The sequence below is a fragment of the Hordeum vulgare genome, chromosome 2H, assembly GCF_904849725.1.
Source record: "Hordeum vulgare subsp. vulgare chromosome 2H, MorexV3_pseudomolecules_assembly, whole genome shotgun sequence".
Lineage (NCBI taxonomy): Eukaryota > Viridiplantae > Streptophyta > Magnoliopsida > Poales > Poaceae > Hordeum > Hordeum vulgare.
Genome location: NC_058519.1, coordinates 52,509,739 through 52,524,119, shown reverse-complemented (window position 1 = coordinate 52,524,119; position 14,381 = coordinate 52,509,739). Strand labels below are relative to the sequence as shown.

Sequence of the window (14,381 nt, the reverse complement as noted above, 5' to 3'; positions counted from 1 at the left end):
GTGACGTACCACCTCCGCGGTGTCCGGAAGCCTCGGCACCGTCACTGGCCCACGCGACCGCCACCAAACAAGGAGCGGGTCAACAACGGACTGGTTCCTCACCAACCTACGCCCCCCGGAAGGTAGCACCTCCCAATACCAGCCAGGCGGAGCCCAGTCCCGGACAGGGCCCCTCTGATCAAGCAGGTGTCCTCCGCCGAGTCGACGACGAGGATGCGGGATAGGCATCGTAAAATGAACTAACAAAATAAACTAGTTCTATTAATTTTCTTGCTAAAAATAAACTATTAACACTTAAGCATATACAATAGCAAAATTAAACTATTAACACTTGTGGCGGCGGCGAGGAGGACGACGGCGACGGCGAGGAGGACGGCAGGCGGCGGCGAGCAGGACGGCGGGCAGCCTGACGGCGTCGTCGAGTCCGTCGCTGTGCCACGCCGGGCAGGAGAACGAGGAAGAAGGAGAGAAGGAAATGCGATTTGGGTTGGAGATTTTCTAACTCCCGCTTATATAGGTGGAGATTTTCTAACTCCCGCTTATATAGGTGGATTTTAATTGTTATTTTCAATTAAAAACTATGTTTATTAAAATTCTTTTTGCATATTTGAGAATTTGACAAAACTATGATAATGAAAAGTGTTTGGAATTGAATAAATAATTCAAAACTATTTTCTATTTTCAAAAGTAATTATTTTGACTATCCAAACTATTAACTATTTTGTTATTTTCAATTAAAAACTATGTTTATTAAAATTCTTTTTGCATATTTGAGAATTTGACAAAACTATGATAATGAAAAGTGTTTGAAATTGAATAAATAATTCAAAACTATTTTCTATTTTCAAAAGTAATTATTTTGACTATCCAAACTATTAACTATTTTGTTATTTTCAATTAAAAACTATGTTTATTAAAATTCTTTTTGCATATTTGAGAATTTGACAAAACTATGATAATGAAAAGTGTTCGAAATTGAATAAATAATTCAAAACTATTTTCTATTTTCAAAAGTAATTATTTTGACTATCCAAACTATTAACTATTTTGTTATTTTCAACTAAAAACTATGTTTATTAAAATTCTTTTTGCATATTTGAGAATTTGACAAAACTATGATAATGAAAAGTGTTTGAAATTGAATAAATAATTCAAAACTATTTTCTATTTTCAAAATTAATTATTTTGACTATCCAAACTATTAAATATTTTGTTATTTTGAACTAAAAACTATGTTTATTAAAATTCTTCTTGCATATTTAAGAATTTGACAAAACTATGATAATGAAAAGTGTTTGAAATTGAATAAATAAGGGATTTCGAACGAGAACTCATCTCTTACAAAGGGATTTCATTTTTTTGAACTTATTTGAACTCCATAAATTTTGTGTGTTCAAAATGCACCATTCAAAGGCACATCACAAAATTTCAACAATTTCTGACTTAATTTGGTATATTTCGTGCATTTACTTATTTTTTTGAGCTAGTTGACCCTGAAATTGAAAAGCACTACAAATGAACTTTGAAAATGTTGAAAGTTGGCATGCTATCATCATTTCACCCACATAGAATGTGTTAAAAAGTTGAGAGGGCTACGACAAAAACTGGATGCACTTCGTGTACAAAAGGGACAATCTCTCTCGAAGTATCACGGTTTCGAACGAGAACTCATCTCTTACAAAGTGATTTCATTTTTTTGAACTTATTTGAACTCCATACTTTTTGTGTGTTCAAAATGCACCATTCAAAGGCACATCACAAAATTTCGACAATTTCTGACTTCATTTGGTATTCTTCGTGCATTTACTTATTTGTTTTTGAGCTAGTTGACCCTGAAATTGAAAAGCACTACAAATGGACTCTGAAAATGTTGAAAGTTGGCATGCTATCATAATTTCACCCACATAGCATGTGTTAAAAAGTTGAGAGGTCTACGACAAAAACTGGATGCACTTCGTGTACAAAACGGACAATCTCTCTCGAAGTATGAGGGTTTCGAACGAGAACTCATCTCTTACAAAGGGATTTTATTTTTTTGAACTTATTTGAACTCCATACTTTTTGTGTGTTGAAAATGAACCATTTAAAGGCACATCACAAAATTTCAACAATTTCTGACTTAATTTGGTATATTTCGTGCATTTACTTTTTTTTGAGCTAGTTGACCCTGAAATTGAAAAGCACTACAAATGAACTCTGAAAATTTTGAAAGTTGGCATGCTATGATCATTTCACCCACATAGCATGTGTTAAAAAGTTGATAGGGCTATGACAAAAACTGGATGCACTTCGTGTACAAAACGGACAATCTCTCTCGAAGTATCAGGGTTTCGAACGAGAACTCGTCTCTTACAAAGCGATTTCATTTTTTTGAACTTATTTGAACTCCATACTTTTTGTGTGTTTAAAATGCACCATTCAAAGGCACATCACAAAATTTCAACAATTTCTGACTTCATTTGGTATTCTTCGTGCATTTACTTATTTTTTTGAGCTAGTTGACCCTGAAATTGAAAAGCACTACAAATGAACTCTGAAAATGGTGAAAGTTGGCATGATATCATCATTTCACCCACATAGCATGTGTTAAAAAGTTGAGAGGGCTACGACAAAAACTGGATGCACTTCGTGTACAAAACGGACAATCTCTCTCGAAGTATCAGGGTTTCGAACGAGAACTCATCTCTTACAAAGTGATTTCATTTTTTTGAACTTATTTGAACTCCATACTTTTTGTGTGTTCAAAATGCACCATTCAAAGGGACATCACAAAATTTCAACAATTTCTGACTTCATTTGGTATATTTTGTGCATTTACTTATTTTTTTGTGCTAGTTGACCATGAAATTGAAAAGCACCACGAATGAACTCTGAAAATGTTGAAAGTTGGCATGCTATCATCATTTCACCCACATAGCATGTATTAAAAAGTTGAGAGGGCTACGACAAAAACTGGATGCACTTCGTGTACAAAACGGACAATCTCTCTCGAAGTATCAGGGTTTCGAACGAGAACTCATCTCTTACAAAAGGGATTTCATTTTTTTGAACTTATTTGAACTCCATAATTTTGGTGTGTTCAAGATGCACCATTCAAAGGCACATCACAAAATTTCAACAATTTCTGACTTCATTTGGTATTCTTCGTGCATTTACTTATTTTTTTTGAGCTAGTTGACCCTGAAATTGAAAAGCACTACAAATGAACTCTGAAAATGTTTAAAGTTGGCATGCTATCATCATTTCACCCACATAGCATGTGTTAAAAAGTTGAGAGGGCTACGACAAAAACTGGATGCACTTCGTGTACAAAACGGACAATCTCTCTCGAAGTATCAGGGTTTCGAACGAGAACTCATCTCTTACAAAGGTTTATTTAAATTCTTTTTGCATATTTGAGAATTTGACAAAACTATGAAAATGAAAAGTGTTTGAAATTTAGTACATTTCATACATGCATTACATAAAAGGTTTAATACATTATTACGTTATTGCACCAATATTCCTATCTATTATTTCTGTTTTCTTCTGGGTTGTAGCCATGGAGAATATTCATCATTCAGTAGGATGCTTGGGTCAGTTTTCACTTTGAAGGGCGGAATTTCATGAAACTTATTATAATCTTCTGACATGTCTGTCTTGTCATCTACTCCCACGATGTTTCTTTTCCCTGGAAGAACTATGTGGCGTTTTGGCTCATCGGACGATATCTTCTTTTGCTGATTTCTTTTTCTCGTTTTTGTAGACATGTCCTTCACATAGAAAACCTGAGCGACATCATTGGCTAGGACAAATGGTTTGTCCATGTACGCAAGATTGTTGAGATCCACTGTTGTCATGTCGTACTTTTGGTCTACAACTACCCCGCCTCCTGTCAGCTTCACCCATTTGCACCGAAACAAAGGGATCTTAAAAGTAGGTGCATAGTCAAGTTCCCATATCTCCTCTATGTACCCGTAATATGTTTCCAAACAGTGCCCATTCTCGTCTGTTGCATCAAAGCGGACACCACTATTTTGGTTGGTGCTCTTTTTTATCTTGGGCAACCGTGTAAAATGTATTCCCATTTATCTCATACCCTTGGAAAGTACATATAGTCGAAGATGGTGGCCTGGCCAAACAGTACAGCTGATCTCCAATGGTGTCATCATTCATGAGATGTGTCCGCAACCAACTGCCGAAAGTCTTCTCGTGTTCCCCTTTAATCCAAGAGTCAGCCTTCCCCGGGTTTTCGGAGCGTAGAATATTCTTGTGCCTCACGATATACGGAGCCACCACGGTGGAAATGTGTAGAACTGTGTAGTGTGCTTGAGAGAAAGAATGCCCGTCCATACATACTTTTGCTTTCCTTCCTAGTGTGCCTTTTCCTGTCAGCCTACCCTCATACCGAGATTCAGGAACACCAATCGGCTTAAGGTCAGGAAGAAAGTCCACACAAAACTCAATGACCTCCTCTGTTCCATAGCCCTTGGAGATGCTTCCTTCTGGCCTAGCACGGTTACAAACATATTTCTTTAAGACTCCCATGAACCTCTCGAAGGGGAACATATTGTGTAGAAACACAGGACCGAGAATTCTAATCTCTTCGACTAGGTGAACTAGGAGGTGTGTCATTATATTGAAGAAGGATGGCGGGAACAACAACTCAAAGCTGACCAGACATTGGACCACATCAATCTGCAACCCTGATAGACTTTCTCGATCGATTACCTTCTGAGAAATTGCATTGAGGAATGCACATACCTTCACAATTGCGAGGCGAACATTTTCCGGTAGAATTCCCCTCAATGCAACCGAAAGCAATTGCGTCATAAGCACGTGGTAGTCATGAGACTTTAGGTTTTGGATTTTTTTGTCTTTCATATTTATGATTCCCTTTATATTCAACGAGAAGCCAGTCGGGACCTTGATACTGAAAAGGACTTCAAAGAAGATTTCCTTCTCTTCCTTAGTAAGAGCGTAGCTGGCACACCCTTGAAACTGCCCTGGATGCATGCCATCTCTTCCTTTATGACGTTTCTGGTCCTCCCGTGCTTCCGGTGTATCTTTTAACTTCCCATACAAGCCCAGGAAGCCTAGAATATTCACGCAGAGGTTCTTCGTCAGGTGCATCACGTCGATTGCCGAGCGGACCTCATGGACTTCCCAGTAGGGTAGCTCCCAAAATATAGATTTCTTCTTCCACATGGGTACGCGCTTATCAGGGCCGTTAGGAACAGGTTGGCTGCGAGGACCCTTTCCAAAGATTACTTTTAAATCTTTGACCATATCAAATACTTCAGCACCAGTACGGATGACAGGCTTCCCCCGGGGTTCTGCCTTGCCATTGAAATGCTTGCCTTTTTTCTTTAAGGGATGCTTGGGCGGAAGAAAACGACGATTGTACGGGTACACATTCTTCCTACATTTGTCCAGATATATACTTTCTGTCTGATCCAAACAGTGCGTGCATGCATTGTATCCCTTGTTTGACTGTCCTGAAAGGTTACTAAGAGCAGGCCAATCATTGATGGTTACGAAAAGCAACGCTCGAAGGTCAAATTCCTCTTGTTTGTGCTCGTCCCACACACGTACACCTGGTTCGGCTCACAACTGTAAAAGTTCATCAACTAATGGCCTTAGGTACACATCAATGTCGTTGTCGGGTTGCTTTGGACCTTGGATAAGCACTGGCATCATAATGAACTTCCGCTTCATGCACAACCAAGGAGGAAGGTTGTAGATACATAGAGTAACGGGCGAGGTGCTGTGACTGCAACTCTGCTCCCCAAAAGGATTCATGCCATCTGTACTCAGACCTAACCATAAGTTCCTTGCATCAGCTGCAAATCTCGGGAACTCTCTCTCGATTTTTCTCCACTGCCGACCATCAGCGGTGTGCCTCAACTTATCATCTTTCATACGATCTTCCATGTGCCATCGCAACAACTTCGCATGATCTTTATTTCTGAACAGACGTTTCAACCGTGGTATTATAGGAGCATACCACATCACCTTGGCAAGAACCCTCTTCCTGGGTGGCTCGCCCTCAATATCACCAGGGTCATCTTTTCTGATCTTATACCGCAATACAGTGCATACCGGGCATTTATCCATATTCTCGTACTTCTCACCGCGGTAGAGGATGCAGTCATTAGGGCATGCATGTATCTTCTGCACGTCTAATCCTAGAGGGCAGACAAGCTTTTTTGCTTCGTACGTGCTGGCGGGCAATTCGTTCTTTCTTGGAAGCATCTTCTTCATCAGTACCAGCAACTTTTCGAATGACGAGTCAGTCACACCGGTCTCTGCCTTCCACTTCAGCAATTCCAGTGTGCTACCCAGCTTCTTCTCGCCATCTTCACAAGTTGGGTACAACAATTTGTTGTGGTCCTGTAACATCTGCTCGAACTGTAACCTCTCCTTTTCTGTGTCGCAACCTCGCCGTCCATCAGAAATGACCCGGCCAAGATCATCAGTGGGCTCATCTGGTTCCCGTTCTTCATCCGGATCTTCTTCTTCATTGTATTCCATTGCGGTATCAGCATACTCAGGGAACAAAGATCGGTAGTTGTCATCATCGTTCTCTTCTTCTTCATCGTCGTCTTCCATCATAACCCCTCTTTCTCCGTGCTTGGTCCAAACATTATAGCCCGACATAAAACCGGACCGAAGCAGGTGGCTCTGAATGACTCTTGAGGAAGTGTAATCCTTCTCATTCCGACATTCAACACATGGACAAAACATAAAGCCACCACCATGCTTGTTCGCATCGGTTGCATCTCGAAAAGAATGCACGCCTTCTCTGTAAGCGGCTGTGCGTCGATCACCGTACATCCATGGATGGCTCATCTGCGTTATACGACAGTATATCAAATACAATCACGATCCTAAAAATTAGTACCGCACGGTCTAAACAAGGAAATATAGTTGCTAACCTTTTAGAATAAGTAGAAATAAAGAGGAAGAGGTTTAAGCGTGGCTCAGGCATCTCATATCGTAGTTGTGTTCGGTGAACTGAAGCGGCATCGCTCTAACACACATTTTAACAAACACCTCTAGTGCATAAAAAAAATGGAGAGCTAGCACACACCCACACTCTTCCATCCAAGAAAAATGCAAGGAAGAGGGGAGAGGGGGGTTGTGCTATATATAGGCAGAGGACTTTAGTCCCGGTTTGAGACACAAACCGGGACTAAAGGTGCCGCACATGCGGGCTGCACACCGCGTAGCCCTTTAGTCCCGGTTTGGGACACAAACCATGACTAAAGGCTTCTTACGGGCTGGGACTAAAGCCTCGAGGGAGGCATTGCGATTTGGGGCGACGTGGCCGGGCCTTTAGTCCCGGCCCAGAGGCAGGCCGGGACTAAAGGGTCCAGGCCAAAGGCCCGTTTTCCACTAGTGATTTACTGAAGCTAAAAATTGTTTTACATCATGTTAAAATATTTTAAAATTCACCATTTTTATTTGTTTTGCGATATGTGTTTAAAATATTTACAGGAAGAAAAAAAAAGAACAAAGGTAAAACAGGAGAAAGGACCAACTTATCTATACTACTAATAAACAAGCGAACATTTTCTTCTCTAAAGACACCCCACCTAATGTACACACAACAACTCAAAGCAATTAGAGCCTTATGATCAGATCTATTCATTTCAATATAACCGTTAACATAGCAACTAACCTCACCGAAAGTACGTTTAGCACTTTTTAGAGGCGGACGAAAACTCTGCCATCCGCCGAATCCTCACGAAAAGGAAAGCCCACATCTCCCGTTAAAAAAAAGAGCCCACGCTTTGTCCTGCCCTGCCTCCATCGTTCCCCACTCCCATCCCTCCCTCCTCTCTCCTCCTCGCCGCCACCACAAGACGTCGCCTGAGTCCCTCTCCTCCCTCAAGCAGCGGCAGCGGCAGCGCGAGACACAGCGAGCTCGACCTTCTTCAGCGGCGTTGTTCTACTCCTCCGTCGAGCAGCGACGACAGTATGGTTCGAAACCCTATCGACCTGCGTCACCGGCGGCGGCCGGGTCCCTCTCCTCGGCCGAACGAAGGCAGCTGCTTGGGAATCATATGCCTCGAAAATAGATTCAGGGATCACTGTGGGCAGCGGGAATGTGGCGGACGGGTCGATGTGGCGGTAGAAGAAGAGGCGCTCGACGGGGTCCGTGAAGATCCACGCAACGTCATCGAAGAAGGTGATGGGGAACCCCGAAGACGGCGTCGCCGTCGCTGGCCCCATGCGGATCCGCTCCAGCACGTGCACCTCCACTTCCGTCATGAATTCCTCTTTGCTTGCTTCGATGGGTCGATTTGATCTGCTCTCTCTCACTATGCTTTTGCTCTGCTTGATGGCTTGTGACTACGGACACACGGGATATGTTTGGCACTAATCCGCTGGAGTCATTTAGCTCCCATACTGCAGCGAACATGTTTTGTCCAGCCACCGCTCATATTTGAGTGATTCACAAGACCGTCAAAACGAAGGTTCATGCATCCATGAATGCTTGTCAATTTTATGCAATTTTGTACATGAATGGGTATGTTTAAGAATGGCTTAAAGCAAAGTCTGAAACATATCAAAAGTCAGCCAAGCATATGTTTTTGTAGCTTAGATTTCTGCTAGGGTGCTATATGTATTTCAGGTGTATTTGTATTAGTCTCGGCGTGCAGCAAAATTACTACTATGATACAGAAAATCTAACAAATTATATGTATTGATGCTTCCTTGAGTCTACTACTAATAGGATTGCATTATGTTTTTACTGGAAAGCAGTAGGAGCTTATCCTTGATTCAAGTCGGAGAATGAAGCATGAATCCATATTTATCCAATCTACGTGGATTGGCTACCCTAGAAGGTACTGCTAAGCATCACCTCTATATTATAAGAAGATTACCTTTGAATTGAGAATTACTATCTCCAATAAAATATGGTTGGCCAGTGCTAAAAAGAGAAGCGTTGTTGCACTACAAATCCTATGGTATAGTAAAAAGGTACTTTCCTTTGGTACATATTTCTCTCTCGTGTATATCCTTTTGTTCCGTGGAACTAGCAATAGTACAGCTATGTAAATGAAATTGCTGCTGCAATATTGTGTTTGAGATGTCGATACTATATTTACAATATTTAAGTGCGGATGTGAGAGTGGTTCTTATTTTCATCATGAAAAGGTTGATTAAAGTTGATCATCCAGAATTAAAGAAGCATATGTGATGTGTGTAATAAATTATGTTTTCATTAGAGATGTCTTAGTGGAGATGTATTCTGATTTAACTTCACAAATCTCAGTGTCTTTGTCATGATGTTTATCTATAACCATTCAGGTCAGGAGTTTGTGGAATGCATTTGTCTATGATTAATCGATTCAAAGTATACCATGTTCTCGATCAAGCAAGGTTGTTTGCACTTTTACCATTGTCTTCAATGGTCTTCCTCATCGGACACGGAGAGGTACACACCACCACTACCACTCCATCACTATCGTTATCCCTCCCCGGGATTGGGTTTTGACAATTTGTTCTGTATGTGTTGTTTTTTGCAGTACATCGTGAGGGTCGGGTGTAACCTCCTCCCGGTGCTCCCTAAAGTGTTCAAGGGCGTCAAGCAGATTGGTGTCGTCGGATGGGTCTCCCAGCTTCAGTCCCAGCTTAACTTCTCTCCCCTCAATGCATGTTTCTTTCATAACTCTCAAGATTTACATGACTATCTACTCGAGACACTCTTGAATATAGTGTCCGTTACTTGTGTTCAAATTGAGTGATGGATTTAACACATATTTGTTCTCTTCTGCTACTTGGGTTGTATAAGTCTGTGTGTTGGCTCACGAAATATTTTTGGGGTGCTTTTTTAGGGTAAGACATGGGCCCAGATCCTGAGAGATTCTTTGGTTGAAGACAACTCTGACAAAGTCGTTAAGGTTTGTTATTGTCATGTATCTCCAGCTTTAGACACGGAATTGAGTTTTAACCGTGTGTTGAGTGAAAATCTTTGAAGCTTTGGCTGGAAGCCCTGAGTGAACACCCACAACTATTATTTATGGTTTTCTTTAGTTCGATAACTTTCAGTGGGCACTGTTTATTATTTGTTCTTGCTTATATTGAGCATTTCATGTACAACATGGAATATGGAAATTATGTGATAACTGATATTTTGTCTCATTTGGTAGGTACTTGGACTAGCATGACATGTGTTCAATAAGCTATCTTTTCAAGGAGGCACGTGCAGCTGGGTTCGCTGAGGAGAACGGGACATTCGAAGACATATGGGAGACGGTTTCAGGTAGAGATCTTGTGCTTTGTCCATCTCAGATTCTGAACAAGTGTGCATCATGCTAACTAGCTTTATGCGTGATCTTAAGCTTTCGTTTGTCAAGTGTTTATTTAGATTAGGCTCAGTGTTAGGATGATCTTTGCTTGCATCATGTTGGTTTAATTAATTAATTTAACTTACATGCTCTGTCTCGAGCAAACTATGAACCATTCACTGCATGATACACTTGCCAGGTCCCGCCACCATTTTATTCCACCCTTGTAACTGAAGTTCCCATATGTTTGGAACTAAAGCCAAATGTTTCTTATTAGGAAGATGACCCGCACAACTCCTGAGATTGTATTTCTTCACGCAGACACTTATCATTCATTTTTATTATTCAAATCTCTATATGGTCGTCATAGATGCTTCTGTTACATGGATTTATCACCATTTTTCATGTTTTGTTATAAATAGAACTCCTTGTGTATTGGTATATTTGTGAAGAGGGAGTAGTATATAGTAAGTTTCATTTCATGGAGGCAAGCTTCCGTTACACGGAATTTAAGTAATCTCAATATGAAAACAGAATTCAATACACACACGAATAACTAATCTCAATATGAATGCAGAATTCAATAATCCCATGAATTTCATAGGTTGCTTTGATCCAACGTGCGTGCACGTGCATACTTACTAGTGTTTTTAATAGCAAAGAAAGAACAACTTAAAATCCTTCCCATTCGCGACGCCCGTACGTGGGCCGCTCTATTTGGCGCCCGGACAGAATGATCGCGGGCTGCGGCCTATTAGCATGCCGGTCAGCTCGGTTAACGGTAGACATACCGCTGGTTGACCAGTTAGCCGATCAACCGTTGACTTCCAACAGAAAGTAAAGGAAAATCACAAAAATAAGAAAATAAAACTAAAAAATTAGAAAAACTTCACAGATTTGATTTTTCTTCCTTTATGAATTCTGAAAAGAAATTCAATATTTTGATAAAAAAAAGTTCATGGATTTGGAAAAATAAGTTTATGGATTGGGAAAAAATGAACATCTATTTAGGAAAAGGGTTTACAATTTTTTTAAAATTCATTGATTTTGGAAAAATTACCGTTTGGAAATGAATCTTAAGTTGGAAATATAAAACCAGCAATTTCGATAGAAAAATTATTGATTTTGAAGAAAAATTCAGTAATTATAGGTAAAAAGTTCACGAATTGCAAAACGAAAAATAAAATGACAAATAAAAAAAAAATCAAAAATAAAAACCCGAGGGAAAGCCAGGAAACCAAAACACATAAAAACGGTGGAAAGTCTTTTGAAAGCTCTCGATGCGAGAAATCCAAAGATGAGAACGGTTCAATATTTGAGATAAAAAATTTAGAAATACAAATTTATGAAAAAAAAGGAAAACTCTCAAGTTATGATAAATGAAACACATGCAATGTGACATTTATCGCAACTTGAAAAGATGATCTTTGAAAGTACTCCTAGTAGATTTCGCCTAGCGGCTCAATAGGATACGCATCCCGCTCCATTTTACTATTCCAACACGCACAATGATTTCAAGCTTTATTTCCGGCTAACAAATACTTCCTCCGTCCTAAAATAATTGTCTCAAGCTCAGTATAATTTTGTACTAGAGCTAGTATAAAGTTAAGACACTTATTTTAAGACGGAGGGAGTAGTAAGTAGACAATGAGAGTGCAAAATAGTATGTAAAACAAAATGGGATGCTACGTCTAAGAGAAAGCAGGCATGAGCTTAGTTAAGATGGAGGTAAGGCGTGAGCAGAGACTGCCTGCCCCGCAGTCCACCGTCCACCAACCAGGATGGAGATTCATCACGCTATCAACGTGCGGCACGTTCTCCCCAACAAGAACAAGCGGCGGGATGCTCTGCTCGCTCCTGAAGTAGTCGCGGGGGTCGATCTTAGCCTTGGCCATGGCGAGCCTTCTGAAGTTGGCCTTGGAGTAGTACTTCTCCCCCCACACCCTGCCGGCCTCGAAGCTGGTGACGCCGCCGGCGCCGACGACGTTTTGGCCGATGTCGAGGTCCCTGTAGTTGATGTAGGCCTCCCTCGGGTTGTTGCTGACGTGGGGCTCCATGAAGGCGTACATGTCCCTGACCCACCTGGTCTGCGCGGCGCCGTCGCCGCCGCCGCCCCAGAAGTTCATGTACTGCACGTTGTAGAGCACGCCGGCGCGGTGCGAGAAGGGCGTGACGTGGTCGGGCACGCGGGCGATGCTTCCGCCGTAGGGGTCGAGGATCATGAGCCCCGCGTCGGGCCTTGCGAGCCAGTCGGAGAAGATGCGCGCCCACACGTCCCTGGAGATGGGGCGGCGGACGTAGTCGGACGTGGCCTTGTTGGCGGCGGAGTCCCTGGGGACGGTCCGGTTGAGGATGTCGTCGACGGTGGCCGTGTCGCCGATGTAGATGTAGGGCACGGACTGGATCCAGGACATCTCCTTGCAGTGCGCCGGGTTGACGCCGAGCTCCGGGAAGCGGCTGCCCATCACCGGCAGGAGCGCGTCGCGGGTGCCCAGGTACAGGGCCTGGAACCTCGCCTTGTCACCCTGGACGACCACCCGAACCAGCAGGTCGTCGGGGAGAGCAGGGGCCACCTCTTGCCACTTGGCGAGCACGTCCGCGGCGCCCTGCTGGGCCGACTTGACGACGGTGAACACCGTGACCCTCGGCGGCACGGCCACGAGCCTCACCTTCCACGACAGCACGATGCCGAAGCTCCCGCCGCCGCCGCCCCGGATGGCCCAGAAGACGTCGCGCCCCATTGCCTGCTTGTCCAGGAGCCGTCCCTCGGCGTCGACCATCACGGCGTTGATGACGTGGTCGGAGGCGAGGCCGTACTTGCGCAGGAGCATGCCGAAGCCGCCGCCGCTGAGGTGGCCCCCGACGCCCACCGTCGGGCAGAGCCCCCCCGGGAACGCGTGCAGGTTCGTCGCCTTCCCGATGGCGTGGTACAGCTCCCCGAGCGTGGCGCCGGACTCGACCCACGCCTCGGCCGGCTCCCTCACGGTGACGCGCACGGAGCGGAGGGCGGCGAGGTCGACGACGGCGAACTCCTCGGGCCGCGCGGACCGGAACGAGAGGCCCTCGTAGTCGTGCCCGCCGCTGCGCACGCGGAGGCGCACGCCGTGCCGGCGGCCGCAGACGACGGCGGCCTGGACGTGGGATGCGTTGGTCGCCGTGACGATGCAGAGCGGCCGCACCACGGCCGGCCCGAGGAACCGCGGGTTCCGGACGGACGACGCCAGGACGGACGCGAACGACGGCGAGCTCCGCGGGAAGAGAAGATTGCCGGGGACGGACGCCGACATGCACCGGAGGAAGTCGTCGGCGGCAGCTTGGACAGGGATAGGAAATGCTGCATGGGAAGCGACGAAGAAGAGGGCGGAGACGAGCAGCATTGCGAGCGCCATGGTTCGCGAACTGCAGGGCATCGAGCTCTGCATGCTTGAGCTCGTGAACGGCGACTGATACTTTGCTGGCCTCGCAACGCGCAGTTAAATGAAGTCGGACCCGGGTACTGTCGGGCAATTGAAAATGGGTAGGTAGCACGCGCCTCTGTGTGTCGATCCAATCTGAATATCGATCGTGACTCGGCGAGGACATGTAGAGAGTCATTAAGTAGTCCAGTTATGGCGATCTTGATCTGGATGGCATATGGTGCACATGCAGCTTACTGTTTTTGTTGACTCGCGCCGTGCGTCGGTGAGCTCGATCGACAGTCGCAAGAGAAAAGAGATTCTCGTGAACGAGAGATCCGAGCGCATGCAAACATACTCCCTCCGTTCCTAAAAAGTCTTTTAAGCGGTTTCATTATGTGTCTACATACGAAGCATAATGATCGAATGTACACTTTAAAGTATGTCTATATACATCCGTATGTAGTCCACTAGTGAATTCTCTACAAAAACTTATATTTAGGATCGGAGGGAGTAGCACCGTAGGCCATCAATCAATCCACTTTATGTCATGACGAGCAGCACTGCAAGCGTCATAGTTGAAGTCCTTGATCTAAGAGCAAGTTTAATAAGGCCTAATCAACAGACTATAGCAGATGACATGTCATTAAAATCTTATATGAAAAAAAAGAAAGAAGGAGAGAGAGGACAGCGGGCGCTGTAAGCA

The 14,381-nt window shown here is 43.7% G+C and overlaps 1 protein-coding gene across 1 annotated transcript; it reads right to left on the bottom strand.

Annotated features, from left to right (window-relative positions):
* Positions 1 to 11,774: 11,774 nt before the first annotated feature.
* LOC123429523 (berberine bridge enzyme-like Cyn d 4) lies at positions 11,775 to 13,850 on the bottom strand. Its single transcript, XM_045113550.1, has one exon. The coding sequence runs from the start codon at positions 13,700 to 13,702 to the stop codon at positions 11,972 to 11,974; it is 1,731 nt and encodes a 576-aa protein (XP_044969485.1). The 5' UTR covers positions 13,703 to 13,850; the 3' UTR covers positions 11,775 to 11,971.
* Between the last annotated feature and the right edge of the window lie 531 nt (positions 13,851 to 14,381).

Excerpts from the sequence above, each read along its gene's own strand:
- LOC123429523 (XM_045113550.1), bottom strand. The coding sequence starts at position 13,702 with ATGCAGAGCTCGATGCCCTGCAGTTCGCGAACCATGGCGCTCGCAATG.